General features: G+C 30.6%; 2 protein-coding genes across 3 annotated transcripts; one reads left to right on the top strand and one right to left on the bottom strand.

The window, feature by feature from the left end:
• Positions 1 to 653: 653 nt before the first annotated feature.
• LOC107947100 (6-phosphogluconate dehydrogenase, decarboxylating 3, chloroplastic) lies at positions 654 to 2663 on the top strand. Its single transcript, XM_016881657.2, has one exon. It carries the CDS (start codon positions 898 to 900, stop codon positions 2383 to 2385), a length of 1488 nt encoding a protein of 495 aa, XP_016737146.1. The 5' UTR covers positions 654 to 897; the 3' UTR covers positions 2386 to 2663.
• A 368-nt stretch (positions 2664 to 3031) lies between these two features.
• Positions 3032 to 6348, bottom strand: LOC107947099 (BTB/POZ domain-containing protein POB1). Of its 2 annotated transcripts, none has more exons than XM_016881656.2 (6): positions 5655 to 6348; positions 5383 to 5529; positions 4968 to 5089; positions 4819 to 4882; positions 4385 to 4664; positions 3032 to 4009 (listed from the first exon to the last, which is right to left on the bottom strand). In XM_016881656.2, exons 1-6 carry the CDS (start codon positions 5914 to 5916, stop codon positions 3196 to 3198), a joined length of 1689 nt encoding a protein of 562 aa, XP_016737145.1. In that variant the 5' UTR covers positions 5917 to 6348; the 3' UTR covers positions 3032 to 3195. The 2 variants fall into 2 exon arrangements, with proteins under 2 accessions (XP_016737145.1, XP_040939514.1); XM_041083580.1 differs by having other exon boundaries at positions 5619 to 6095.
• Between the last annotated feature and the right edge of the window lie 8012 nt (positions 6349 to 14360).

The raw sequence follows: 14360 nt of genomic DNA, 5'->3' as shown, positions 1-14360 counted from the left end.
CGGAACTAAAGCTCAATACTCAAATTTTCAGCTACGGTGTAACTAAAATCCTGGAGGTCTAATTTTGCCTAAGTCCTTATACTTTAGGCACAATTGAAATTTAATATTTTTACTTTTGATCACAATTGAAGTCTAATTAATAATGCCAAAATCGTGTTGAAGAACGTTACCATCCGAAGTTCAGAATCGAAAATTTTACAACCTAAGTTAAATGTTTTTATTTACTTATTTGATCTTTCTAGAATACAATATTTTTATATTTTTATTTTCAAAATATTTAATAAAGATTAGACCAATCCTGGACAGCTGAAAATAATTGTAAACTTGGAAAAAAATAAGACTAATACATTGTTTGGTACTTGAATTTAGCTTCAATATTCAATTTAATATTTTGAGTCTTTTTGTCTCTATTTAGCACCTATGTTTTTTTTTCTAGAGCACTGTATGTCTAATATTCATTGAGCTACATAAGGCCTTTTGTATGGAAATCAAACACAAATACCAAATTAAATAGTAATCTAAACTCAGGTACCAAATAAGATATTAATCCAAAAAGAAAATCCTCTATTTTCGACACTGGCAAAGGTTGTTTTAGTGCCAGCTGAAACGCTGCCGTATAAGGGAGCCGTCAGTAACGATTCCTCGAACAGATCGCCTCACTCATCGTTTGTTGAGGCCAATTTGCCCTTTCACTCCCTCGACGAGTCCGTCACTCTCAACAAAAATCTTTCCTTCCTTCAAAAAGCCAAACTCTCTCCCTTCCTACCTCCCATCCTTCCTTTAAAAATTAACCAAATATCTCTCACCAAACCCTCCCCCATTTCCCTTCTCCCTTCATATATCTAACATCCTTTTTTCCCCCTCCCATTTCCTCCCTCATTTCCATCTCCCCCCAAAATGGAAGCATCCCCTGCTCTTTCTCGCATAGGCCTTGCCGGCTTGGCGGTCATGGGCCAAAACCTCGCTCTAAACGTCGCCGAAAAAGGCTTCCCTATCTCTGTCTACAATCGTACTACCTCCAAAGTCGATGAAACCATTCAGCGAGCCCAAGACGAAGGCCAACTCCCACTCTTCGGTCACTACACTCCTCGTGAATTCGTTCTCTCTATCAAACGACCCAGATCTGTTGTTATCTTAGTCAAAGCTGGTTCACCTGTCGATCAAACTATTGCTGCTTTATCCGATCATATGGAGCCCGGTGACTGTATCATCGATGGTGGTAACGAGTGGTATGAGAACACCGAGAGAAGAATCCAAGAAGTTTCAAATAAGGGTCTTCTTTACCTCGGTATGGGTGTTTCCGGTGGCGAAGAAGGGGCTCGTAACGGTCCGTCGTTGATGCCTGGTGGATCTCACCAGGCTTATTCGAACATCCAAGACATACTTGAAAAAGTGGCGGCGCAAGTCGAGGATGGGCCTTGTGTTACTTACATTGGCGAAGGAGGATCAGGTAATTTCGTTAAAATGGTTCATAATGGAATCGAATACGGTGATATGCAGTTGATTTCTGAAGCGTATGACGTGCTTAAACATGTTGGGGGACTTTCGAATGATGAATTAGCTGAGATTTTTGCTGAATGGAATCGGGGTGAGCTTGAAAGTTTCTTAATTGAGATAACATCGGATATTTTTAGAGTTAAGGATGATTTGAGTGATGGGTTTTTGGTGGATAAGATTTTAGACAAGACTGGGATGAAAGGTACCGGGAAATGGACTGTACAGCAAGCTGCTGAGTTGTCTGTTGCTGCCCCTACGATCGCAGCTTCATTGGATTGTAGGTATTTGAGTGGGTTAAAGGAGGAGAGGGAAAATGCTGCTGAGGTTTTGAAAGAAGCTGGATTGAAAGAAGAAGTTGGGAGCCTAGCAAAAGGAATTGATAAGAAAAGATTGATTGATGATGTTAGGCAAGCTTTATATGCGTCCAAGATATGCAGTTATGCTCAAGGGATGAATTTGTTGAGAGCGAAAAGTGTTGAAAAAGGATGGAATTTGAACTTTGGAGAGTTGGCTAGGATTTGGAAAGGTGGGTGTATTATTAGGGCTGTGTTTTTGGATAGGATCAAGAAGGCTTACCAGAGGAACCCTAATTTGGCTAGCTTGGTTGTAGACCCTGAGTTTGCTAGGGAGATGGTTCAGAGGCAAGCTGCTTGGAGGAGAGTTGTGGGGTTGGCCATCTCTGCTGGGATCAGCACACCAGGAATGTGTGCTAGTCTTGCCTATTTCGATACCTATAGGCGTGCAAGGCTCCCGGCCAATCTCGTGCAGGCACAGAGGGACTTGTTCGGGGCACACACCTATGAGAGGATCGATCGTCCAGGGTCATTTCATACAGAGTGGAAAAAGTCCGCTCAAAAGATTAATGCCGGTGTTGGTGCACTCAATTGAGGTTTCTGAGTTTAGTTTGTTGTACTGTGGCTTTACTTGTTTGTTTCAAATGAGCATTGGTTATGTTATGTTTTTATGTTGGAATAGGATTCTACCTTGGCATAGCAAGGATTGTTCAGCCTTGAAGTTTTTCTTTTTCTTTTAATAAAATGCATGCCTTATGAGTCGTGAAAATTGAATGATTCTTGGCAGACTGGGTAAAGCCTTGTATTCCTGTTATACTGTTATAGGTTTAAACAAGAAAGGATGAAATGAATCTGTTCAAGAGTTTGAACTAAGCATTTTGGTAATAATGATTGTGAAATTTGGTACATTTGTTAGCGTAAAAGGCAAAAAGGTTGTCAGAAAAAGGGCGAGTAACACTGCTAATGCCTTCTCAATTAATTTCGATGAATGGATATTGTAGTTTATTTTAGCCCCCCATTTTCTCTCCTATCATATGGATTTTGCATGTGTCTTGCCATTTTGATGCACTTTTGCTGCTTGCATGGATTTTGCTTTGTTGGCTCAAGCAGATGCACTTTTTGCTTGGAGTTGAATATTCCTAATCCAAGTCATTTTATGGTGGAAAAATTGCTTCATTTTTTGGTTCAAAATGTAAAAAGTTCACACCCTTAAACCCAATTGCGGGATAGATGACTATCAGTGAAGGCTAGCAAGTTCTACATTTGATTGCCAAATAGATTTTATATACATACATAATATTTTTATGCATAAGATATAATTATTCAAAATTTTACAAGGATTCAGAAGGAATTTGCGGAGGGTGATAAAGCAAAAGGAGGTCTAAAATACTAGCTTCTCACAAATTCATTGTCTAATAGTGAGTTCAGCCCTGAGATGGAGGATGCCGTTTATAAAGTAAATGCTATCATCTGACATGAATGCCGTCCAGGGTATACCAAACAGGTTACGATAACCGACAGCCTTGCCTCCAGTGAAAGTGTAATTCCCTTTATACTTGCTTACATAATCCTCGGTTGGCTTTGACCTTGCCGCAAACTCATAGTCAACAGCAAATGTGACAGATCCCCTCTCTTGCATTCCCAAAAACAGCCCAAAACAATGGAATGAGCTTTGCTGATCCATGTTGCAGTGAGCGGACAAGAAAAACCCTTGTCCTCCAAGATGAAATGCCTGGGAATAAACCCTTCCTGCTGGAAACAGATGTGTACACTCCTCACGTTTCAGGTCCAGGTACACAACACACTGCTGCCTAGGCAGCTCAAACTCTACAACCTTGACTGGACGGTACTTGTATGTCCGCTCCACAAAGCGACGATAGGTGGCATTCGCTTCCTCTGCTGCAAGTGCCCGTTGTCTGTGTGGCATCTCAGACTTGAAAAAGAGAGCTTCAAGCACAACCTTGGATGCGAGTTCTGGATCAAAGTCAATGCAGGTTAAAACCTTTTTCAGCTTTCTGCAAGTCATATATGGAAAACGTATTACGCGACTAAGTCGTGTTGCAAAAATTCCACGTCGCTCCTCCAGTTTTGGGTAATGTGTACGAGCCCATTTCAGCACAAAGTCATAAACAGCATCCTCTGAAGCTACCTGGAGATCGTCACTAGAAAATACTGCCTCTATACCAGTAAGAGGCAAGTTGAGTACCTCCTCCTGGAACCTGACAAATAACCAATGCAAACTGGTTAGTCCATGATCTAGAGATTAACTCAACAATGGACCTAAAAGACGACAGTTAGATAAACATTGAACCTAATTTCACAAAATTTTCCACTTAAGGCAGCCATATATACACGTCCAATAAGCAAAATATAAACAGGACATACAACACTGCATTTCTTGCCACGTTATTTTTAAAGAATGCCCACTATTTTGCAGCAGGGTAAAACTTCAAAACAAAAACATATATATATCAACAAAAGGGTGCCCCATTTTCATATATTGATAATAAAAGAAGCAACCTTGATGTTACAGTTGAGAAATTACTCAAAAGTATAATTATGTATTTAATGTTGTAAATAATAATGGCACTCACTTGGTTATATCCTTGTATCTCACAGCAAGAAACTGCTTTGCAGCATCTGTCAGTGGCTGAACAGCATCAGCCATTAAAACACTAGACGGAAGGTCCAAATATAGTAAAGCAGATTCACAGGTCATAGGCAGGTTCCGTAACAATCGGCTACAATATCTCATGCAAGATGCAACCTCGAATTTGTCAGCAGCCATCAACACATCTAACAAGGCAGTAGGCGTGGTCGTTGATAAGGTGTTGCTATACATAAAACTAAGAAGGTCTAGGAGAGCTGTTTCTTCTGCTCAAAGAATCAGAACAAAAAACATAAATGAACACCACAAAGTTCGACAGGTTCCCACATGAAAACAAAAACCAATGTCATTGGAATTCATAGCAAGAGAGGTAAAAATAAGACTAATGATCAATAATAGGAAAAATATTCTGGCGTTTACCAGAGGCATGTATCCTGAGTGTTACATGTCGCTGCTCTGACTCCTTCATTCCATTTGAAAACAACTGTAAGCAGAGGCACAAACCAGTAAGTCCATGAGTACGAAAACCAATAATAAAGACGGAAAATAACCAATCAGCATCCCCTTACCTTATAAAAGAAAGGACTTTTTGCTGCTAAAATTGGAGAACTAATGTGTATGGTCTTGACTCTTAGAACTTTTGAACAATCCATATTCTTAGATGAATCATTGTTGTAAATGGAACCATTCCCTATAAATGAATCAAAACGGATGTCAATGTTCATTCCTTGCAATTAAACAGCAACAAATACCCCCACACTGAAAAACTAACTTTAAATCTAGTTATATCATAAAGAAAAATTTTAGTTCAGTTAACAAAAAGAAGAAATAGTCCAAACTTAATTAACAACAAAGTGAAGGAAGCTAGGAAGTTTGAGTTGTTCGCGTGAAGTTTAAGTAAAAAGAAAACCTTAATTAACATGAAGAAACCTGAAAAAGTGTAGCAAATGATAAAAAGTAATTTATGTATGTAATTTAAGTTACCAATTTGATTGGAATTCAATCCAATATCAGAAGGAGACTCTTCAACCATTGCCATGGCCTCTTCATCTTGGTTCTCATAGGTTACACCATCCACCATGTATGGCAAGTTACAATTCAAGATTTGCTCCTCACTTTGCCCGATAAAATCTGCATAACGCCATGAACCCAATCCCAAAAATTGTTCAAAACTACATTAATTACATTGTTAAAAAAAAAGCTTTTTAAAGGAAAAATACCAATAATTTTAATCTTAGAAACGAAACAGAACAAACCGTTCTCTTTCTTGAAATCTTCCCTCCGTCTCTTCCTATTACGGGCCCAATCAGCGATAGAGCAGCAACCGCCACCGTCGGATTTAGTCTCGGGCAAATCAGGCATGATCTCGATCCTCAGGGTCCGATCGGAGAAATTACTGTCGTCAAAAGCAAAACCAAAGTCCGGGTCGACGGAAGCAGAGGCGGAAGCTCCGCCGGGAGAGAAGTCGGAGTCCATAATCGATTGTGGATTAAAAAGATCAGCGTCCGGCACTCGCATGCCCAAATCCTCAAAGCGCTTGAGCAGAAAGCAAGAGAGGTAAGAATTGTAATTAGAACAGTAAAGTTGGAAGGAATTGAGGTTTCCAGAGTCCAAAACCTAGAACGAAAGCGCTGTTTTTATTTTCCGAACCTGAAAATGTTTGTTGGGTCTCCATTTCCGTATTTATATTGTGTTTGGTATCTCCTCCGCCTGCTATGTGGCGGTTAAAGATTGGTTGTTATGAAAACATAACTGATTCTATTAACTTGTAGTTATGGTGGCTGTATAGTTGGATCAATCCAAAAACAATCGGATGATACACAATTTCGCTTAATTTCAATTCTAATTTTGTTTAGAGATTAAATCCATTTTTGATTTTCAGATTCTTAAAACCATAAATCTGATTTTAACTTTTTAAGCTACCCAACTACCAAACCTATATCTCCTTTATCATTGCAGATTTAACTCTACAGCTTCTTCAAATTATATAGATTTAACTCATTTAAATTATTATTGATAATTTTACTATCTTTTTTTTTAATCACGATAGGGTATTTAAATTACTTTTTTTTCAAACTTGGTATTTTTGTTAGTCATTTAGTTAAATTTATTTTGAATTTTTTTAATCTACAAATTGGTATCTACATTTTTTTTTTCATTTCATTTTGATGTCTAGATTTTTTTTTATCACAACTTAAACTTAAATTATTTTTCTCCAAAATTGGTACCTCTATCAATTCAATCGTTGGTTAAACCACTAAACCTATTTAAAAAAAATTAATTAAAAATTAATATGTGACAAAAAAAGACAAAAATATTATTTTCTCTCTTTTTTTTTCTTTTTCTTTCTTAAGAACCAAACCAATAGTTAAACTAGCCAGACTACAAGTTTTTTATTTGATCAAATAAATTATTAAAAGAATTCATAACAATAGAGAAAATCGGTTTAACTATTTTTTTTTTTAGCTTCGTTCAATTGGTTTATATCGGTTCGCAAGTTTATCGATTCAATGCCTATCTCTAGACCAATACCTCAATCAGTTATCGGTGTGATTGGTTGGTCTAATTTTGAAAACATTGATTTTGATCGATGAATAACTTTTTTGATCCGGTTAAGTTGAGCAAGCAAGCAATGAAGCTCATAAACAATTTTAATTGTTATATCTCAATCTCGGAAGGACAAGTTTTGAGCATTTTTAGTATTATCAGACTTTATAAAGGAAAATATAGAAGGGTAAAATAATGTAAAATAAAATAAAATAAATAATTTTTTTAAGCCTGTAAGACACGGTGATTTATTATTGGCTAGAATATTTTTAAATTGATATAATATTTTGGTGTAAAATAGGTATAAAAAGAGTAGTTTAAGTACCACTTGTGACAGAAAGAAGTTGGCACGATTATTTATTTAGCCCTCCAACTTTATAAAAAAATCATATTAGTCCTCGATTTAACTTTTTGGCTCTTTTAACCCTTGAACTTGCACTTTTTTTGTTAAATCGCCCCAAAATAAATAGAAAAGATAACAAGTATTAACTTTGTTGACATGGACATATACGTCACATGGATACTACATCAACAATTAATTTAATTTTAATATTTTTTTATTTTTTAATTTATATATATTACAAAATTTTTAAATAAATTTAATAGCATTCTATATTTTTATTTTTTAAAAGTTAATTAATTACTTATGTGACATCCACGTGATGTGTATGTCAACAAAATCAACATTTATTAACTTTTCCATCTATTTTGAAGCGATTTAACAAAAAAAGCACAAGTTCAACGTTTAAAATAAGTGAGAAATTAAATGAAGAGCTAAAATGATTTTTTTTTTGTAATATTAGAGGGATAAATAAGTTATTAAGCCAGTAAAGTTTAAGTAAGAACTCAAGAAAAATGATATAGTTCAGGTACTAATTTGTGGATTACGTCCTTTTTTAAATAGATTTAATGGTTGGACTAACAAATGTACCAATTTGGGAAAAGGAAAATAGTTTCAGTATCACTTGTGACTTATGACAGAAAAAAAAAAGAGTTTAGATATTAAGATGAGAAAAAGAGTATACTTTAAGTACCAATTTGTGGATTAAGCCAATTATTTATAATGTTAGTATATTTTATGTTTATCTAAGTTTAACTTGATCCGATTTGATATATTTGTCTAAAATTTTATTTAAATTTGTCAATAGTAGTAAATAACTAATCTAAACTCGTTTTAGATCCAATCAATTCTTAATTTAAAATTTTAAATAATTTTTCTTAATTAAAATTCTAAATTTAAACAATATATTTTTTAATGTTTACATGTTATTATACTATTGTGTATTTAATTTTATGTCATATAAAGTATATAATATAAAAAAATAAAATAAATTACAGATGTATAAACCTTATCGATATGGGCTTAAACCTTAAATATTAAATTTTGAATTCAAACTTATATTTTAATTTTTATAGGTTATTTATTGTATATTATTAAATTAAATTGCTTTCACGTTAAATTTGTTAGTATTCAATTTTTTTTTATAGTTTTATGTTTATTTTTACTCCACTCTAATCAATAAATAAAATTAACTCTTGTTATATTTATAGTAACCTCTATATTCAATTTTATTTTTAGTAAAATATTATTTAAGATAATAAAAATATATAATAGTGATTTTGAAAGCAATTTAAAAATAACAATTAATTTTATTGAATAGATAAATTATCTAATATAAAAAAAACTTGATAATTTATTTTTAAAATTTTATATTAATTTAAATTTAAAAATAAATAATAACATATATAATATATAATTAAATAAACAAGAATTTATTTAAGTAAAATCAAATAGATACATTATCTAATTAAATTTTTATTTAAAATTTAAATTTTTGGCTATCTAATTAAATATTTATCCAATTTATTTAAAAGTATATTATTCATGTAATCTAATATAATTAATTTAATTAACTATTTATTTTAAATAAAATATTGTCCATATAATTTAAGTTCTTAAAAAACAATTAATGATGTGTCAACAAATTACTCATGCCACTTGTGACAATAGTGACCCATTGCTCGTAAATTGGACGATAATGCGCGTTCTAACCTATGTATTTCTTGTTATTGTAACAAAAAGATGTCAATGAACTAAAACTCATCGTTTACGAGAATGAAAATTTTAAAATATTTACAAATATATATTTAATTTAGTTCTTAGCAATTATTTAAATTTAAATATGGCGATTTATAAATGTTATATTTTATATTTATTATTTTACAATAGAAATTGGTATCTTGTATATGAAAGATTAAATTAATATAATTAATCAAAATATTGGTTACTTTATGCAACTATTTAATCTATTATACTAAAATATGATTTATAGTAAGTTAATGTAGATGCAATTAGAATGAATTTCAATATTATTAAAAGTCTAAAGTAATGATTTAATTTGCTATACCATAATAAAGTACATAAACAAAGACAATAATTCAATTGTTGAGAGCGACGTCAAAACTCGTAACCCTCTTAACTTGATCATCAATTCATTTATGAAATTATAAGAATATCAGTTCTTTTAAATTATAATTAATATTATTATAATAATACTTTTGTCTTTTTATATTTTTATATTATATTTAAATAAAACAATTATAAATCTAAAAAATAACACGTATTTAATAATATTAAAATATAAATCTATTATATACATTATTAAACATACTTATAAAGTTAAATTTTTATTTCACTCACTTGACAAAATCTATATTTCAAAATGGGCAGCGGAGTGTAAATTGGGCCAGTAGACTCACTTTTTCATCCATACCATCAACAACACCCAGTCCATTTTTATTAAATCCTTCTTAAGATTTTAATCACCAAGGGCCCCTATGACTGGGCTTCATTCTTTAGGCACCTCCAATATATGTAGTTCCTTATTCACCAATTCATGCAAAATCTATATCTCTCTCTGAGCCAGGTCTTGCAACCCCAATAAGGTCACTTGGGAGAGTATAAATTAATTAAAATTTTATTCTCACTTAATGGACACGTAGGAGTTCAGAAAAAAAGAAAAAAAAAAGAAAAAAGAAAGGCACCCATGTCTCGTCAACTCAAAATCACATCTTTCAATTCAATCTCAGAAGAAAATCTTGTCAGCTTAAAGTAAACAATCCCACCCAAATATATACAGTTTCTCATATTTGTACTCAGAAAACAGTTCATATAGTGAACAATGAAACCCCGTCCTTTTTACACCATTAACAATAAAATTGTCTCATCTTTAATAGATTTCACGCTCATCCCTACCCTACGTTGTGTTTGTAATAAATAATGCATTATTACGAAAGTTTACTTTTAAGTGGAATAAGTCATCAAATAATAAAAAATTATTATATTCTAATTTAAAAAAAAAAGGTGATAAATTCTGTATTCTTCATCTATGACTGTCATCAAATCAAATTTAAGTACAGGCTTAGTGTACGATTATCATGAACCCATTTTCTTATGAATATCACTTTAAAGTTTAATCATAACCATTCAACATTAACAAATATTTATGATTCCTTATAATTGAACAGTCCAAAAAGCTAAAATAATATTCTCTAGATAAGAAAATACCAACTATAATGAATCATTTAACTCCTTTCTATTTGGAAAATCCTTAATTATTTTTATATTCCACACTCCGGCATGAAGATGCTTCATAAGACTAAAAGTAAACCTCTTGCCAATATAAAAAAGCTTTAAGTATCATAAGAATAAATGTCCCACATCTAAAATATTTAGCTAAGGCTATAATATTCTACTCTTTGTTGAGTCATATCACATCATCATTCAAGCCCTTCTCTGATATTCAAAACCTACTGTAACACTAGCATACGGATGGACCGGAGTTAGGATCGATGTTGTTACACTGATTCATAGTTGGCATATTTTGTTTTATCATCTATCATTTGATTTTATATTATTAAAAATCACTACCGATATTGAATATATTTATTTTCATCCCACTCTAGTTCAATTATAATTTTTGCACTTGTTATAATATTTTCAATTGTTTTAAACATGATTCTTTAAATATATATATATTTTTTTTCAATAATATTTTATTATAATTTTTTCCTTTTAATATTTATATATATAAATAAAAGAATAAAATGATAAATTCATATAATAGAATAGACAAGGCAAACAATTATTATGATTATTCAATATCCACCATACAAAAAAAAAAAAGTCTATTACCCCACGCCACATCCATTTTTTAATAAAAAAATTGTGAGCTCAAAATCTATTAAATGGTTCGAGTTTTTATCATCCCTATGTAATACAATTAAAAAGGAATTTTAGATTTTCAAAGTAATGTAAAATTTAAGAATAATATCCTCCTTTTAGATGTTGAAAATCATTAAGGGTACATGATCTAGTATAGAGTTGGAGGAAACATGAAGCACGAGGAAGTCGGTTTGATCATATTCAACCCTAATATTAAAGACTGAAACAGAGTTGGAGGAGGCAACCCCAAATATGATTTGTTTCATTGACTTAATTTCCTAAATCATAATAAAGGCTCAAAGTTAGGGACATATGTGGCCCGGGAAGAAGGAATAATGGCAGATAAAATGGAGGAATTGAAGGCAAAAAGAAATGAAATTCTGGCTCCGGTTTTAGTCAATATTGAGAGGACAATTTGTAACAGCATTTGTTCGTATATATTTCCAGAGACTTATTTTTTTTATGAAGTAAAAATAATTAAATAATATATTATTAGTTCAAAAAATTAAATTATTATTATCCCATTACATACTTTATTAAATTTATAATAAAAATTTTCAATTGTTAAAGAAGCATTATTTAACTAGTTTGTAAAAGTACAAAGAAACTATTTTACTAGTTTGTAAAAGTAGAAAATACAACCTGCTGCACTGTAATAAAAAAATTTGTACAATACTCTCACAGAGAAAAAGTGATGATTAGACGAATGGAAATGAATAGTGAGAAGAAAGAAAATGCGGGAAAGAGGGTACCAACAACCATCCTATATTAATTTTTTTTAATGTTAATTAAAAATAATTAAATAAATTTATATTATTTTATTGTTAATTTTTTAATTTCTTTTCATCAAGAGATTTATTATTATTTGTGATTACAATAGTTGAGGATTATTATTATTGTAGTTGTAAAGATGAGACAGTGAAATCAGGAAGTGACTGAGAATGTGATGTGATATATCGCTACACATAACAGTTTCTTCATTCCCATGATATTCGCCATTGACCCTTTTGCTTTTAATTCTCTGTGGCAGCTTAAAGCTGAAATACCGCAATTACACTTGTCATGAGTTTGATTGTTCGAATCGTTTTTGTACATGGTTTTCAATATATAAGGATTTTGTATTTTTATAATTTTTATTTTTTTAAAATAAATAAGTATTCCTACTTTTAATTAAACTATAATTACTTATCTAAAAAATGGGTCGTCCAAATATAAGTGGGTAAAAAAATAATTAATTGGTTCAAATTATTTATAGCCTCCTTGGTTATGAACACGTATATTTAATGTCAACATTTTTAATATATATAATATATACTAGAAATTTTATCTAAAACATATGTGTGAAAATTACATATTTAAAATATGGATGTTAATTTAAAAATAACATCTAATAAATAATATAAAATATATTATTTAAAATTAATTAATAATAACACAAAAATACGTATAGTATTAAAATAAAAAAAGATTAAATTTTGAGGAAAATGAAATTTAAACACGTACCTACATCATATTATGAATATTAAGTACACTACAATTGTTTATCAGGGTCTGTCAAATTGACTTGTGACACCAACTAGATCAGCAACATTATCAATATAAACAATTAATGGAAGTAATAAAATATACTTTAATGGTAAAATTGATGTTTTATTGATGTAAATAGTATGGTTTCAAATCCAACTACATGTAAGTTCTTTATTGGGATTTTTTAAAAGAAAAAATAAAATACCAATTATAATATAATACAATTAAAATGTAAATATTAAATTAAAATAAATTATTAATTTAGTGGTAAATTAAACATCTATTAACTTAAATAACACATGTTGCAATTTTTTATTGAATTTAGAAAAAAAAATATAATAAAATAATATACCTTACTTTAATTATGAAAGAATATGTTGGTAAGTTTTTAACTAAATTGATGCTCTATCTAGATTAAGAAAATAGAATATCGAAAATTATTATAAAGTGTAGACAAAATCCAAAATCCATGGGGACTCACATGTGCTTCTTCCCAATTTGTGATTGTATATATAAACCAAAGAATTATGGAAACACAAACATGAGTCATGTCCCACTCCCAATACATGGCAATAATTCTCAATCTTGGAATTTTGATTGCAAATTTTCTATACTCATCATAAATTGGTTTGAACATATACTCCCGCTTGTATTTAAATTTTTTTTATGAGAAGATTATACTAATAAGATAATATTTAATACATTAATAAAAAAATAAACCATCACATGTATTTAATTGATATTTAAAATAAATAAATAAAATAATGATGGTTTTTTAATCTCATACAATTATTACCATTTGAAAGACATATAAAAATGAGATTAACATAAATTTATTTTTATATAAAATCTACAAAAATTAAATAAAATTTTTATAACATCTTAATCTTCAAAACTTCAACTTTATCATATAAATATATATTTTTAGGTGTGTTTTCACATTTATTGAATATAATTATATCTACATTAAATTTTAGTTATATTTAAAAAATGCAAATTTCCCTAAGACTCCTTAATTTAAATTAAGAAAAAAAAACATGGAATTCCAAACACATGCATACAGAGCTCTTAAAGCTGTATTTGATTTATTAATTTCTGCTGCCAAAGCCAAAGCCAAAGCTTGTTAAAACCTTTTCATTTTTTTCTCAGACAACAACCTTAAATTGCGGTTGAATATGTTGAAAAAGAGATAAAGGGTTTCCAGAAATTGTCTAAAAAATAAATATAAAAAAGCAACCAAAGTACATTCGATCTAATTAATATCTGTTCTTGCACTTTCCCTAATCCAACTAATAAAATAGTAATGTTTTTTCAGCTTCGGCTTTGATTAAAAGAAAAAGGAAAAACAAATATTTGATTATTAACAGGTAAAACAAATCTGGGTTTGCTTAACTAAGTGGCTTTTACTTCATGTGCACGAGGCACGACATTATGGATTCCGTCTGTACTTTCAAGTAACTGGTTTGGTATCTAAGTATATTTTTATGAACCAAAATCCCTCTACGGTTACTGCTAGGCATGTGCTAAAAGAGATTAATATTAATTAAACTCTTTTAATATATATTTGGCAGAGATTAATTCGTATGTATAGAAGTAGCGGTACAATCTGAAAAAACTAGGTAGATTTGTAGGTTTCCAGGAATCTTTTTTAGGGTTTCTATAC

The sequence above is a fragment of the Gossypium hirsutum genome, chromosome A12 (assembly GCF_007990345.1).
Source record: "Gossypium hirsutum isolate 1008001.06 chromosome A12, Gossypium_hirsutum_v2.1, whole genome shotgun sequence".
NCBI classification, from domain to species: Eukaryota; Viridiplantae; Streptophyta; class Magnoliopsida; order Malvales; family Malvaceae; genus Gossypium; species Gossypium hirsutum.
Note: the sequence above shows the minus strand (reverse complement) of the source record. Positions and strands in the feature narration are given on the sequence as shown.

Bases quoted from the DNA above. Each gene is read 5' to 3' on its own strand.
- LOC107947100 (XM_016881657.2), top strand. From the start codon at position 898: ATGGAAGCATCCCCTGCTCTTTCTCGCATAGGCCTTGCCGGCTTGGCG.
- LOC107947099 (XM_041083580.1), bottom strand. From the start codon at position 5,916: ATGCGAGTGCCGGACGCTGATCTTTTTAATCCACAATCGATTATGGAC. The intron at 5,090-5,382 runs GTAACTTAAATT...ATTCATTTATAG, and splicing joins ATTGAATTCCAATCAAATTG to GGAATGGTTCCATTTACAAC. The intron at 4,665-4,818 runs GTAAACGCCAGA...TTCTTTGAGCAG, and splicing joins ACTCAGGATACATGCCTCTG to AAGAAACAGCTCTCCTAGAC.